The sequence below is a fragment of the Cyrtonyx montezumae genome, unplaced genomic scaffold, assembly GCF_038088225.1.
Source record: "Cyrtonyx montezumae isolate F1298 unplaced genomic scaffold, pur_monq_1.0 scaffold_5, whole genome shotgun sequence".
NCBI classification, from domain to species: Eukaryota; Metazoa; Chordata; class Aves; order Galliformes; family Odontophoridae; genus Cyrtonyx; species Cyrtonyx montezumae.
Genome location: NW_027072056.1, coordinates 10,140,942 through 10,153,651, shown reverse-complemented (window position 1 = coordinate 10,153,651; position 12,710 = coordinate 10,140,942). Strand labels below are relative to the sequence as shown.

At 37.2% G+C, this 12,710-nt stretch overlaps 1 protein-coding gene across 2 annotated transcripts in view; it reads left to right on the top strand.

Moving 5' to 3' along the window:
- The window catches only part of SLC9A9 (solute carrier family 9 member A9), a 174,994-nt gene that overhangs the window by 75,195 nt on the left and 87,089 nt on the right, over nucleotides 1-12,710 (top strand). For both annotated transcript variants that reach the window (XM_065748030.1, XM_065748031.1), the window contains exon 9: nucleotides 1,804-1,892. In XM_065748030.1, coding sequence (XP_065604102.1) covers nucleotides 1,804-1,892 — 89 coding nt within the window. The remainder of the gene's footprint in view (nucleotides 1-1,803; nucleotides 1,893-12,710) is intronic.

The window sequence follows — 12,710 nt, the reverse complement described above, 5'->3', positions numbered from 1 at the left end:
TCCCATTTTCTTCCCTGGGTGCCAAGTACCTATTACCATTTTGTACCTCCACACTACTTTCATCAAGTGCATATTAATGTCTGGCCTCTGTACTTCCCTGCAACAAGAGAAACTGGCAACTAAAAACAGTTGGATTCTGTTGGACAGTACTTCCATGGTTAGCAATTCAAAAAGAGTGAGGAACTTGAGAAAGTCATTATTGCCTCATCATGCCTAACTGGTGTTTGTTGATGTCTCATCCCACACATGTACTCCCCAAGTGAACTAGACAGCATTGTCCTTTCTCCTGTTTTCTTAGCTCTGCTTTGATTAATAGGAAGAGGATATTTCACCTACCCTAGAGTCCCTAAAACTAGAACACTTAGAGGTTTGAATAAACTGTTAAGAAATGACTGAGGCAACAGCACTTTCACCTGACGCTTATTCAAAACATTACCATCCTTCTGCTGTGGCTATGTTAAGCATGGCCTACTTCCATTAGTCCTTTTTCAAATGACATTACTTTACATCAATTTTGCCGTACTAAAGTCCAAAACACTGTAGATTCTGCCCTCCTAAGTGCCTTCTTGCTGGCCTTAGTAAGTTCAGGAGCCAAAATGGTGGAGTAGATGAAGGGAGCCTTAGTCAGCTTCAAGAATAATGGCACAGAACTGAATTATTTTCACAATTTTAATTCATGTTGTTTGTTCCCAGTAGAACTTGTTTATATGATTCAGTTCATGCAAATTTAATTTGATAAATGTCTACAAAATCTCCATGCAATCACACTGTGTACAAACCTGGACTGTATAGTTTTGTTTGCTTTGTTGCTTCAGTGAGTTTTCCAGGATTCACCAGTGCTGTTTCAGTACGTCAGAGTCCTGTGAGCCAAAAGTTACCTAACAATTCACAAAATAGCCCACAAGGAAGAACTTTAATGCCAATTAGGACATGTTGTAGATCTTAGATGGGAGGCAGCATGTAGAAGCATAAGATCTAGAACACTGTGGGATGGCAGAAAGCTGCCTGTATCAGAGCCCTGGAGGTCATAGGCCTGCTATGATCATCCTGCAAGCTGGCTCTGTACAGAACCTGTGGACATTACAGAGGTGTCAAGAAACCAAGCAGAACTTACATGCTCTATGTGCTTCGAGAAACGTGGGTGGAGGTTTTCATGGAAATGGTGATTGCAATGAACATGAACAAGCCCTGAGCTGTGCAAGTAATCACCAATGTAGGCATGCCACAAGTTTAAGAAAAATACATAGTTTTCTTCTGTGTGCATTAACTGATCACTGGTAGGCATTTCTTTTTGAATTTCTACTACTTTATGCATTTTCTGTTTCCAGAACTGAAAGAAAATTGAGGTTACAGTCATATCAGCTATTCTAATAAATACTGCATTGCAGTGATGTATAACTCAGTGGCTCTAGTGAGTTAGGAGCAGGTTCAGTGCTGGGGAGGAAGCATTCAAAAATCATAGCCTTTCTGTTCCGGCCCTGCCAAAATTTTGATGTTGCTTGAAGTCCTTCATCTTGCAATTATGTTAATCTTGCCTAATTGTGAGATTATGACCAGATATTATAACATTCAAAAAGATTATCACATCTGCTGGGTAAGTTCACAGCAGTGGCAATATTGAAGACTCAAGATCTCTATGGTTTTTAGCAAAGAAAAAAAACTAGTTTGAAATATTCTCTTATAAAGCATATCTTACTCTTGCTACAAAACTCCTTTTAACAATCTAGTTACCTTTTTTATGCAGCCTTCTGAAAAATCTTAAAGGAAATGGAAGCTGCTAACTGTCTTTTCTTTGCACTTCAGGTATTGTTGCTGTTCTTTTCTGTGGAGTCACACAAGCCCATTATACCTACAACAATATCTCGTCAGATTCTAAAACGAGAACTAAACAGGTAGGATATGGAAATAACAGACTTAGTGTTTTCAGTGTATACAAGAAATAGATAAAATGTGAAACATAGCTCAATGGAACTTGTTAATGCAACTGAAAAAGCCTATGTCTTCAAGAGTGGGGAAAGAGGAGATTTTTCCAAGGAAACAATAACAGTTCTCTGGCCAAACAAACAAAGTAATAATCTATTCTTCATGAGATACCTGAAATGTCACTCAAGAAGATAAAGTATAAGGAGATAGTAGTCTAGATCGGTTTCCATAGAGAAAGGCTGCAAAGTAAGAAAATCCAAGAACTCTGTTAAGAGAAATGTTCTGGGAGGTTGGATCCATGTGGATTTTTGGAAGAGGACTATGAAAACTGCAGTCCAGCCCACTGTCTTTAGTGATGATATCACAACTGCTACCTTGATAAAAAATCTGATAGAATTAGAAATATAATTCTTATTTTGCCGTTTAGAGATGAGAAGCTACATGGCCTGTCTTTGTTAGGACAATTGAGTAGTACAATTACTGAAAAACATAGGGCTGTCCTCTGCATCAGAATGATAGCATTGCAACATTGAAAACCCGTTCCAGCACAGAGAGTAACATCAGATGTCGTTGCTACCTCGCTCCCGTGACAAGTTATTTAATGTTTCTTTCTTCACTTTTAATATTGATTTGTATGTCCCAAGAACCTCAGGTTACAGAAAATCTATCTCCTGGAGCAAAATGGAAAAATACGGCCCAATGCTACAGTTTTCATGATGCAATCTGGTAACTTTTTCAGCAATTCTTCTGTTTTAAGCATTAGGAATTGCATATGGAAACTTTTACCTCTTCTTGCACATCTCAAAATCAATTTAATCAAAAATCCAATTTTCTATAAAAAATGGTTTGATAGAAAATCTACCAGCCATAGTATTTGTTCAGACTTTAAATCAGAAAGTTTTTGGTTAGTACTCCCAGAATGAAACATTAGCTAGTGAATGGGATAGGTCTTCTGAATTGCATTTCCTCGTGCAAGGGGAGGCTGAGGCTGCTGCTTTGAGCAAGTGTTCATGCAGAGAAGGGGACTTTTTTCTGGTAAATATAAAAAAAATAGCATTTATATTGCATCTACTATAGAATTGCATTTACTTTGAAGAAGTACTGAATTCCATATACCATTACTACTCCTGCATATAATTGTTAAACTTTGAATACAAAGACTTTTTCAGAGGTCAATCTGCATGATCTATTGATCCATATCAAGAGAGAGATCGGCCATTGAAATTTTAATTACATATTAATCTTTTCAACTACAGAAATAACCAATATTTAGTTCAAATGGCTACTGGTTTTGTTTTCATGATTTTATTTCCAGTCATTCAGCAGTTGCAAACAGAATAGTGAAAACAGACTGAATCTATGCTTGGACACAGAAGAATTCCATGTTTCGTTATGGAACTGAATTTTACAGACTTTTTCTATTCTGCTTTTCTGTTCCCCCCCATAAAGCTCTAAATCTTCAGCCTTTCTTACAACATTGCAGTAGAAAAATCCAAAAGAATTTGTGAAGTTTATTTTCTAATACACAGATTACCCTTGCACCTACAGTTGTTTCAGTGAGATATGTACTGCCCCTTTTTTCCTTCCCACCATCCCCCCCCCCCCCCCCCCAGTATCATCCTGAAGAAAATTTACCAAGCCACAGACTCAGCATTATCATAATTATGTATGACTTTAGTACATTATAAACAGATGTTGTCACTAAAGATGATGGCCTTGCTCCCAAATTAAATCATTTCTTACTGATATTCACTGCCAAGAAAGAGGACTTTTTAGTTCACCTACGTAATTATTCCAGGTCATTCTGTGTCATTTTTTTTACAATATGACAGGGCCTTCAGTATGGATTGGTGAGCTGTAACACATGCTGGCAAGCCAGTGAGATAGAAGTTAAAACTAATAATAAAAATTGTATATCAGATATAAAACTGTAAATCAGACTGTGAAGTTACAGATTTGTCTAAAGACTAATACTTTTTCCTCTCTGTATTGCAAATTTTAACAGCAAGCTGTTAAAATTTCATAGCTCAGTGATAAAGTTCAGTATACACTGATACTGTTTGTGGCCATGTTGCTGAGATCTGTCTTTCTCATAATACCTTGTCATTTGCTATAAAGAGCAGATACGAAAGAAAACAGGTATGATTTTCTTCATATACTGATATCAAATTAAAGCCTATCATTGATTCTTAAACAAGAATTTAGAACTCTATTAAGAAAGTCTGTTAAAAGATGCCATATAATTATTAGTCTCCCATGTATTCTTTATTATCCAGTCAATCACTGCCTAACATTCAATAAAAGAGAAATACTACATTTTAAGGATCTGAAACCTACATTACCTTCTACTTTCAGCTTCTGTCAATCTTGTCTTAGACAATGGATTATTTTAACACTATCATAAGATGAAAAAGATTTAGTGAAAACAGACTTCAGAGAGCTAACATTCAAACCAAACATCCTGAGTCTCACTAAATATTGATACAAGTTCACTGTGTGTTCTTACTCCTTGTTTATTAGCAAAAAATGATGCCTTACGGTAGTATTTTTTAGTCATCACCATTGACCTGATGATGGTCACAGTGCTTGGAGCATTAAAATTGGCACTCCCTTCAGTGTCAACAAGATTAGGACAAACAGAGCGCTTGAATTTGATACATGTAAAGTTTAATTTGTCCAGTATATCTCCAGTGAAAGAAAATGGAACTGCTAGCACCTTATCAAAAAGTATTTGATTCTGTGCAGTTTTTGCAATAATTATTTATAGCTGGTAGTATAACCCCACAAAAAGCTGCAGGCAAATATCTGATTCTAAGTCTTGCAACACTGTAGTCCAGATTTTGCATTGTGTTCCTCAGAGGTACAGATGTGTTGGGCTGATTTGCTCAGGTACGAATAAATCAGTGACTGGGCAGGATGCTGCTAGATAAAGAGAAGTTAACTGTTTGCTGAAAGTGAGCAGACCATAAATCTCTACAGGTCAGCTCTAGGAAGGAACGCGTGGACAGCACTGTATTTTCTACAGGAAGATAGGATATTCTTCACTATTTTGTCTTGTCACTCCAGGATTTCCACTCAAATTCCAAGCGTAGATCAGCATAGTTACCTAGCAATGAAGTATTAAGAGAAGCTTCTAACTTTCTCTAACAGCTAGAAATATTATCCAACATGCTTACAAGTTACCTCATTTCCTAGTCTTTTTTTTTTTCTTTAAGTGTTTTTTCCTTTAATTCCAGAGAATAGTCACAATGAAGAGACTAGAGAAAAGATCAGTACCTCTCTTTGGATAAGCTCACAAGGGCCTTTGCTTTCAAACAAAATACCAAACCAGAAAGTTATAAATTCTGGAAAGGGAATTAAGAAACCCATCTCCTATAGAAGCAGAAAAGGAGAAGTAATGGAAGGCACAGCAAGTTATGTCCAGCCAACAAGGGATTGTGTTGCATACTACCCTAACCTTGCTCCATTTATTCCACCTGTCTAATCCTTGTTTATGTAGTGACCCCTGAAACACCTGTGTCTAACAAGTTCACGAGAGCTGCTTTATGAAATTAAATGAAAGAGCCTTTCTTACTGCATTACTAGTTAAACAGTTACTTTTTTTGCTGTTCCTGATAGCAAACCATTTGGAGAACACCCACCCTTACAGAGAAAAGCTTCTGGCCTGATTGTTCAGCTGCTCTGGGAGTGCAGTATGTATAAGATGTTGTGTTAAGATTTCAGTGGCCCTTCACCTTCAAGGTCTTTGCACAAGCTTGGAGTAGGGCAAAGGTAAAAATGAGAACTCAGTGCTGTATAACTTCTGAGAAAATTTAATGGAGCACTTAGTGTTACCAGGACTACTTCAGGAAATTAACTGATGCTGAAGGATTGAAAATTCAGACTGAGATCTTAGTTTTTTGCCCACTAATGGACTTAGTACTGATTTATTCAAATTTTCGTCTCCTCACTATAATGCAGATATGATTATCTCTGATTGTGGAAAGTCATCACCATGTAAAGAAGTAGCTCATATCATCTGAAAATCTCTTGAAAATATATTTAGTTTTCAAAATTTGATAAGCTCATCTATGAAGTAGCTATACATTTTTCATCACGTTAAGGATTAATCAGCTATTTTCTTCATCATAAATTGTGCTAAATTCCAGGTGGTTGGGTGCAGCAAAATATGCATTTTTTTAATTCATAAAAAAACTAAGTCAAATCACTATAGTCTCTGGACCCTGGTCTGCTACTGAACAGCATTGATACAGAGTTTAGAGTTAGCTGTTCCACCTTTAATTATAGACCAAAGCAAAGCGGAGCATATCTGAACAAATCCAAACAGCAGAAAGTCAAGTATCACAACAGATGTCCAAAGCTACTGGAAGAGGCAGGAAGATCTCTAAGTTAAACAGTTCCCAGATAGCATCAGACTGTTTAGTGAAATTAATATTCTAAAATCAAGGAGGTATCTAGAGTCAGATTTAAGCTGATTGTGTCCAGGTGAAACAATCACTGTGGACTAGTCATTCTACTGCATTTCTTCTGGTCTAACTACGTAAACAAGTTACACAAAAGCAGTCCTACACTCGCAGTTTAAACAACATGTATGCTCTCTCTGGATACACAGCATAGTTATTGTTCTTAAAGATTCTTGTCAGCTTCTTTTCCTAAGAAAAGAAACAACGTACTGTAAATTTGGCTCCAGTGGCAGAATACTTTCACCTGAGTTTGTAGCTGCTGTCAGAAGCACACTACGGGACTGTAGCTTCTGTTTCTATCTTCCCTGTGAGAGAAGGGGATTGGCAGGGTGGAGATGGTCATGTCCTAATACTGCCACAGGTGAATCAATGTGCTGTTGTCAGGGGTCCCACTCCAGACACCCCGCACTCTGTATCTGGAAGAGGCAGCCCCCTCGAATTGCAGGAAGCAATAATGCAAAATGAAATGAGTACTGTGCCCCTTAGCTTAAAGCCTCCACAGTCACACAGGATATGCATGCCCTGTGGTTTTGGTCCTGCTATTTCTATGAGCTTTTAAGAAGTAAAACATTTACAGCTATGAATATTTCAAGTGTACAGCCTATATTATTTGTCTCTGGTTAATGCATACTATTATCTGTTATCAGACATGGGATTGCTTATAGATAATTAGTTTATACTTCTGGGAAGAATAGGCCACAAAAATGTCAGACTACAATGGCTCTTACAATTCAGCCTCTTGACTTTTAAAAGGTTCAAGTAAATTTCCAGTCTGAGGAAAACCTTCTTAGTACAAAATGTCTTAGCAAAGCGGCAACCACCACAACACACAATTCTCATTTTAAAATGAGCAGCCTAACTGGCAGCTGTTGTGATTTGTTGAGGATCACTACTTAGTAAAAAATGACCTTTAATGTACTGAAAGATCAATGTGTCCACATAAACAATTGGCAAGACTGAAATAAATTTGTTTTGAAACAAGACTACCACCAGTACCAGATTCTCTTCTTTCTCTGCCTAAGTGTTGTGCATGAGGAGGTATCCCACAATCACAGGAAAATTTTATACTAGAAAGGTGTATTTATTTTTTCCTTAGCTTCTAAGTGAAATATAGTATTGGCTGAAATAAGATGACATATTTGATGATTAATACTGTGAGAGTAAACTGGAAATTCTGTTTAACTAATACATGACACTCAGATCTGGCACAGAAACTCAAAAATGGAGATCCCAGCCTACAGGAGCCGATAAGAAGCAATAAAATGCAAATTCCTATTTAGCATTGAACAGGTTGCGTGTATAATGTACATTGTTCCATTTTAGTGGAGACAGAGTAGAAGTCAGGCCTGAGGTACACTGTCCCCTTGTTTCTCATTGTTCTCTTTCTGCAGTTGAACAACTACTGAATCCCAGTTTAATGATTGAGTATGGACTAGCATGGCCTATAAAGACAAGAGCTGGGCTTCAGCCAGCATTGCTTAGGTAGGAGTCCAGTCAGCACAAAGGTCTAAAGCACCTATTTCTCATCACAAGTAAGAGCTAATTTTGCTCAAAGATAACACTTTGGAAATGTTACATTAGGGAAGAAAAAACTACTATATTGCATGTACTTTTTAAGACAAAACCTATAGCAAAGCCTCCATTTAACAGCTACTTAAAATGAACAGGAAGAAAGCAACATTTCTACTTGTTCCATAATCTGAGATTTAACCAACATTCACACTGTTCTGCCATGATTTCAGTGTCTAGAGTAGATATATGAACTTGTATAGAAATTTCTCCTGATTTTGAGACACATGAAACACCCTTGGTGATTTACTGAAAAACAAGAGAAGTCCCAGAAAAAGAACCTTCTGAAAGTTCAAAAGGATCACATATGCTTAGGTATTCACTATCAATACAGCTTTAGCTTAGTACCCAAGAAGAAACTCCTCAATTCAGGCTCCTCACTCCTGCTTTCTCTTACAACTTACAGTGTTACCTCCTGAGTCTCTAAAGGTTCAGCTGCACCACCAGCATTCTGGCTTAGCAGTGTGTTCCTGAGATGGACCATCTCTCACTAACTCAATGCATTGTATGCAGCCAGTGGGCCTGCTACGAACAGACTGCCCTAGTTTCTAAATTGCCTTCTTATCTCAAAGTGAATATTACAAACACTACGTATGTGGCACATAATTATTACCTTTAGAATGGATTGGGATTGACAGGAAGCATACAATGAATTCCAGTTCTCTACAGAGAGATTTTCTGTGTTTATAAGAAAAAGCTGAATGTTGGACATGTGCCAGATGCATTATTTGACCAGATGTACCATAAGATCTTATGGAACCCCACAGAGCAGTATAATGCTATAAAGAAAGCTAAAGCTGCTTACTGTACTGGTTTAACAAGAAGAATGATAACAAGAAAAATCTTGATTTCTATAAAAGGAATTTTACTACCACATATTTCAATCTGAATATCTCAAAATCCTTCATTATCTGACTGATGTTCCTGATTATTTTGTCATGCTAAAAAATTGTTAATCTACAGTCTCCTTACATGAAACTCCTCTTAAATTTATGTGGAGATGCCAGTGCTGTTTTCTCTCTTCTTACCTATGAGCTACACGGTTGATGGTAAGCAGCTAAAAAACATTGCTACAAGTAAGCTGATAACAATAGTCTTTATAACCATGGCATATCAATAATTACCTAAAAAAATCATTTTCTCATTTTCTTCTGTAAAAAATAATACTGCTATGCTAGAGAATACTGAAAATACACATCAGTGCTTATATACAGAAGTCTTGTCTGTGTATCCATTCTTTTCCATATTCTTTAATCTCCACTGGTTTTTGCATACCAGCTTTAGCATTTCCTTAACTCAGAATGTGCAGATTTACCCTGACCTCATTAGCTCCCATCAAGTGTATACCTTACTGTTAATCAGTATTTTATAAGGAATAGTACCTCCAAGTATCTTTCACTCACACAGACTCATGAATAAAAGTAGTGATTTGGACATATGGAAAACAGATCTTGAAGAACAAAGGAAGCAAAATGAAGGAAAATTGTTTTAAGCACAGAAACTGGAAAATACAAATACTCAAAAGCAATTGGTCCCCTGAAGAAATCCAGAAGCATAGTGAAAGCAATTTGTCTACAGATAAACTTGTCTTCAAAAAATGATGTCACTTCTGATGCTAGTGGCATGAGGGAGTATAATCCCATATGCAAAATAGCTTCCAAATGGTTTCATTAAAGTTTTTACAATATGTTTAAACATTATTAATAATTTAAGGAAAATGTCTAAAGTTCCTTGATTGTTACAGTTTACTTTTACAGCACAGAAGCAGATGCCAGCCATTAGCTAACATATACCAGCTGGAATTAAAATCTATAGTCCAAATTCTCATCAGCATGCAAAGGAATACATATGTGAATTCCAAACTGAGGTGCATGCTGTACTTTTTATGAAAGAGGCTCAAAGTCTCAAATGAGTCTCTCAATCTATACATAAGAATAAAATTATACAGGACTATGTAAACTACTGCAAAACCAAAAAGCTGAGTCATACTGGAATTCAGGTCATGTAATTTTACTTCATGTCTGTCATTGTGTCTCTTAATCTTTTCTCAAGAGCTTTGAAGAATGACCTCTGAAGCATTTCACTTTACTGTGAATATCTAGCACTTATCTGCAGGTTTTAGTTCTGTGCCCATGCAAAGATCCAGCCTTGTATGTCAGCTCTGCAAAGCACATCCTCTAGTGTGAGAACTTTCCCTAAGTGTATTGACCCTGATTACTGCTACCTCATCACTGCAAATTGTGAATTAATAGGAAAAAAAATAATATTGGCCTACAAAAACATTGCTGCCTCAGCATGAAGAGCTGAAACAGACCAGAGCAGAGCTTAACATCACATTCTTAAAATATATTTGGTTCATTTTATTTTTAAATTATAGTTTCTTTCAATTCCTGTGGCCTTTCCTTCTGCCAATGATAATAATCCTGCAGCTGTGGGAGGCCTGAAGGAGTCTGAGTTGTGTGATTTCTGGCATTACCAAACTGCTGTTGACAAAGGTCCATTATTGCAATCTCAAATATGTTTTGTGCATCACCGCTCTTCATTTATGCCGACAATTTGTCTATCCCTGCAAAACTCAGAATCAACTAAAAACCGAACAAAAAACTGTTTCAAAATATGCAACAAACTCTCATACAGTAAGCTGCAATAGGAAGAAAATAAATACAAGAAAATAAGGCAGTATAACATTCTAAAGCACTTGCCAGTATCCCATCTCTTTAGTAGCTGCACAGCTGTGTTTTCATTACACGATTAATGGATTGTATACCTTCAAAAGAGAGATTTGTACAAAATGGTAGCACAGTGCAAGAAATACTGAACAGCTAACTGGAGCTCACCAGTTTCTCATGCTGCCTCCTGTGGAAATCATCAAGGGCTAAAATGCCCTTAATCAAAATCTTTCAAATTGAATCCCTATGTCACAATTCAGATTCAAAGAAGTGTATTCTGAGAAGAAAAAGTACATATCTGCTTCCATTCAGCTAAAATACGAAGAATACCGTCTAAGCTTGAGTATCAATTTCAAACTTCAATTCCTACCTCTGCTTGACCACCCCTAAATTAGTGAGACAACACCATGTGCCTCCAGTCAACTTCTGAAGAGTTCTGAGTGTTCGATGATTCAAAGCAGACATTTGGCATCCTCAGAAACTTACACTAATTCAGTGACTAATACTTTTCTCGAAAACCACTTCTCTGGATTAGGTGCCAAATGATACTTCCCTATTCCAATCACCTTCCACGTTCCTGTAGTTTCTTATGAAGTGTTATTTTTAAGGTGCAAAGATTGAATAGTTTTGTTTGTTAAAATGCAAGTTTTATTGTTACATAAGAAGCAGCCTGAGTTCTTGTATTTCAAATTTCAGTTGTAGATGTGTAGGATTACACATTATTACACTCCACTGGACATTGGACTGGAAGGACATTGAGGCCCTGGAGCGTGTTCAGAGAAGGGCAACAAAACTGGTGAGGGGTCTGGAGCACAAGTCTTATGAGGAGCGGCTGAGGGAGCTGGGATTGTTTAGTCTGGAGAAGAGGAGGCTCAGAGGAGACCTTATTGCACTCTACCACTTCCTGAAGGGGGGTTGTGGTGAGGAGGGGGTGGGCCTCTTCTCCCTGATAAGTAATGACAGGACGAGAGGGAATGGCCACAAGTTGCGCTGGGGAAGATTTAGATTAGACCTGAGGAAACATTTTTTCTGTGAAAGAGTGGTCAGGCACTGGAATGGCCTGCCTAGGGAGGTGGTGGAGGCACCATCCCTAGCGCTGTTCAAGAAGCGTTTAGATGAGGTGCTAAGGGATTGGATTTAGTACTTGGGTAGGGATAGTGAGAGGAGGATGGTTGGACTAGATGATCTTGTAGGTCCTTTCCAACCTTATGAACCTATGATTTTTTCTGCTTGGTTTTACAATGAGTTTGTTTGTTTTTCTGAGATCAGTGGCAGAATTAGTAAAATGTCACAAGTAGCATTACACATATTGTTACAACATTGGAATTCTTTACATTATTTTCTTCAGCCATTGTTGGTTTCACATGGAGTCATTACAGCCACAAAGATACAGAAACAATCCTGTCCTAATGAAATTAATTATGGAACTCATTTATATTCAGTCATCTGCAGGTTTCTTGTGTGTGCACATACATTTACTATGGGATTAAGATTTCACCTTTCAGTTTTTGCACCACAGTAATATCCATCTAATGTAGCTTTTTATATTTTTGCCATTTAAAATATGTCTTGGTTGTTAATACTTTTACGTGAACTACTGATTTATGCATACATACATAAATATACACTGTGCCACATAAAATCTACTTATAAACATTGCTGATAATTTCCTTGCTTTAAGTTCTTCTCCACTTATCATTCATATGTAACATATTTTAATGTATCTCACAAATGCACATGCAGGGTGTTAGCTCTTCACTACAGCCAGTTATTTAGAGTTGGAAGTACTACAATTGTAGCCTCTTCCAAGCTAACTTGTATTTGACAAGAACTTCACTGTGCTGTTTGCATATGTAGATCCTTTTTATTGTGTGTCACCAGGGAGTATTCTCTGTACTTAAATAATTGGACTTTTCACACTAACATTCAAGTAAACCCCCATCACATTCTGTGCCTCAGCTCCATACAGTCTGCACTCTAGATTATATCATTTAGTGTAGGCAACTGCTAAATTGGCAAAGATAAATAATCCAATACCCAAGGGGAAAAAAAATAAGACAATTGCTATTCACATTTGTCTTCTTGC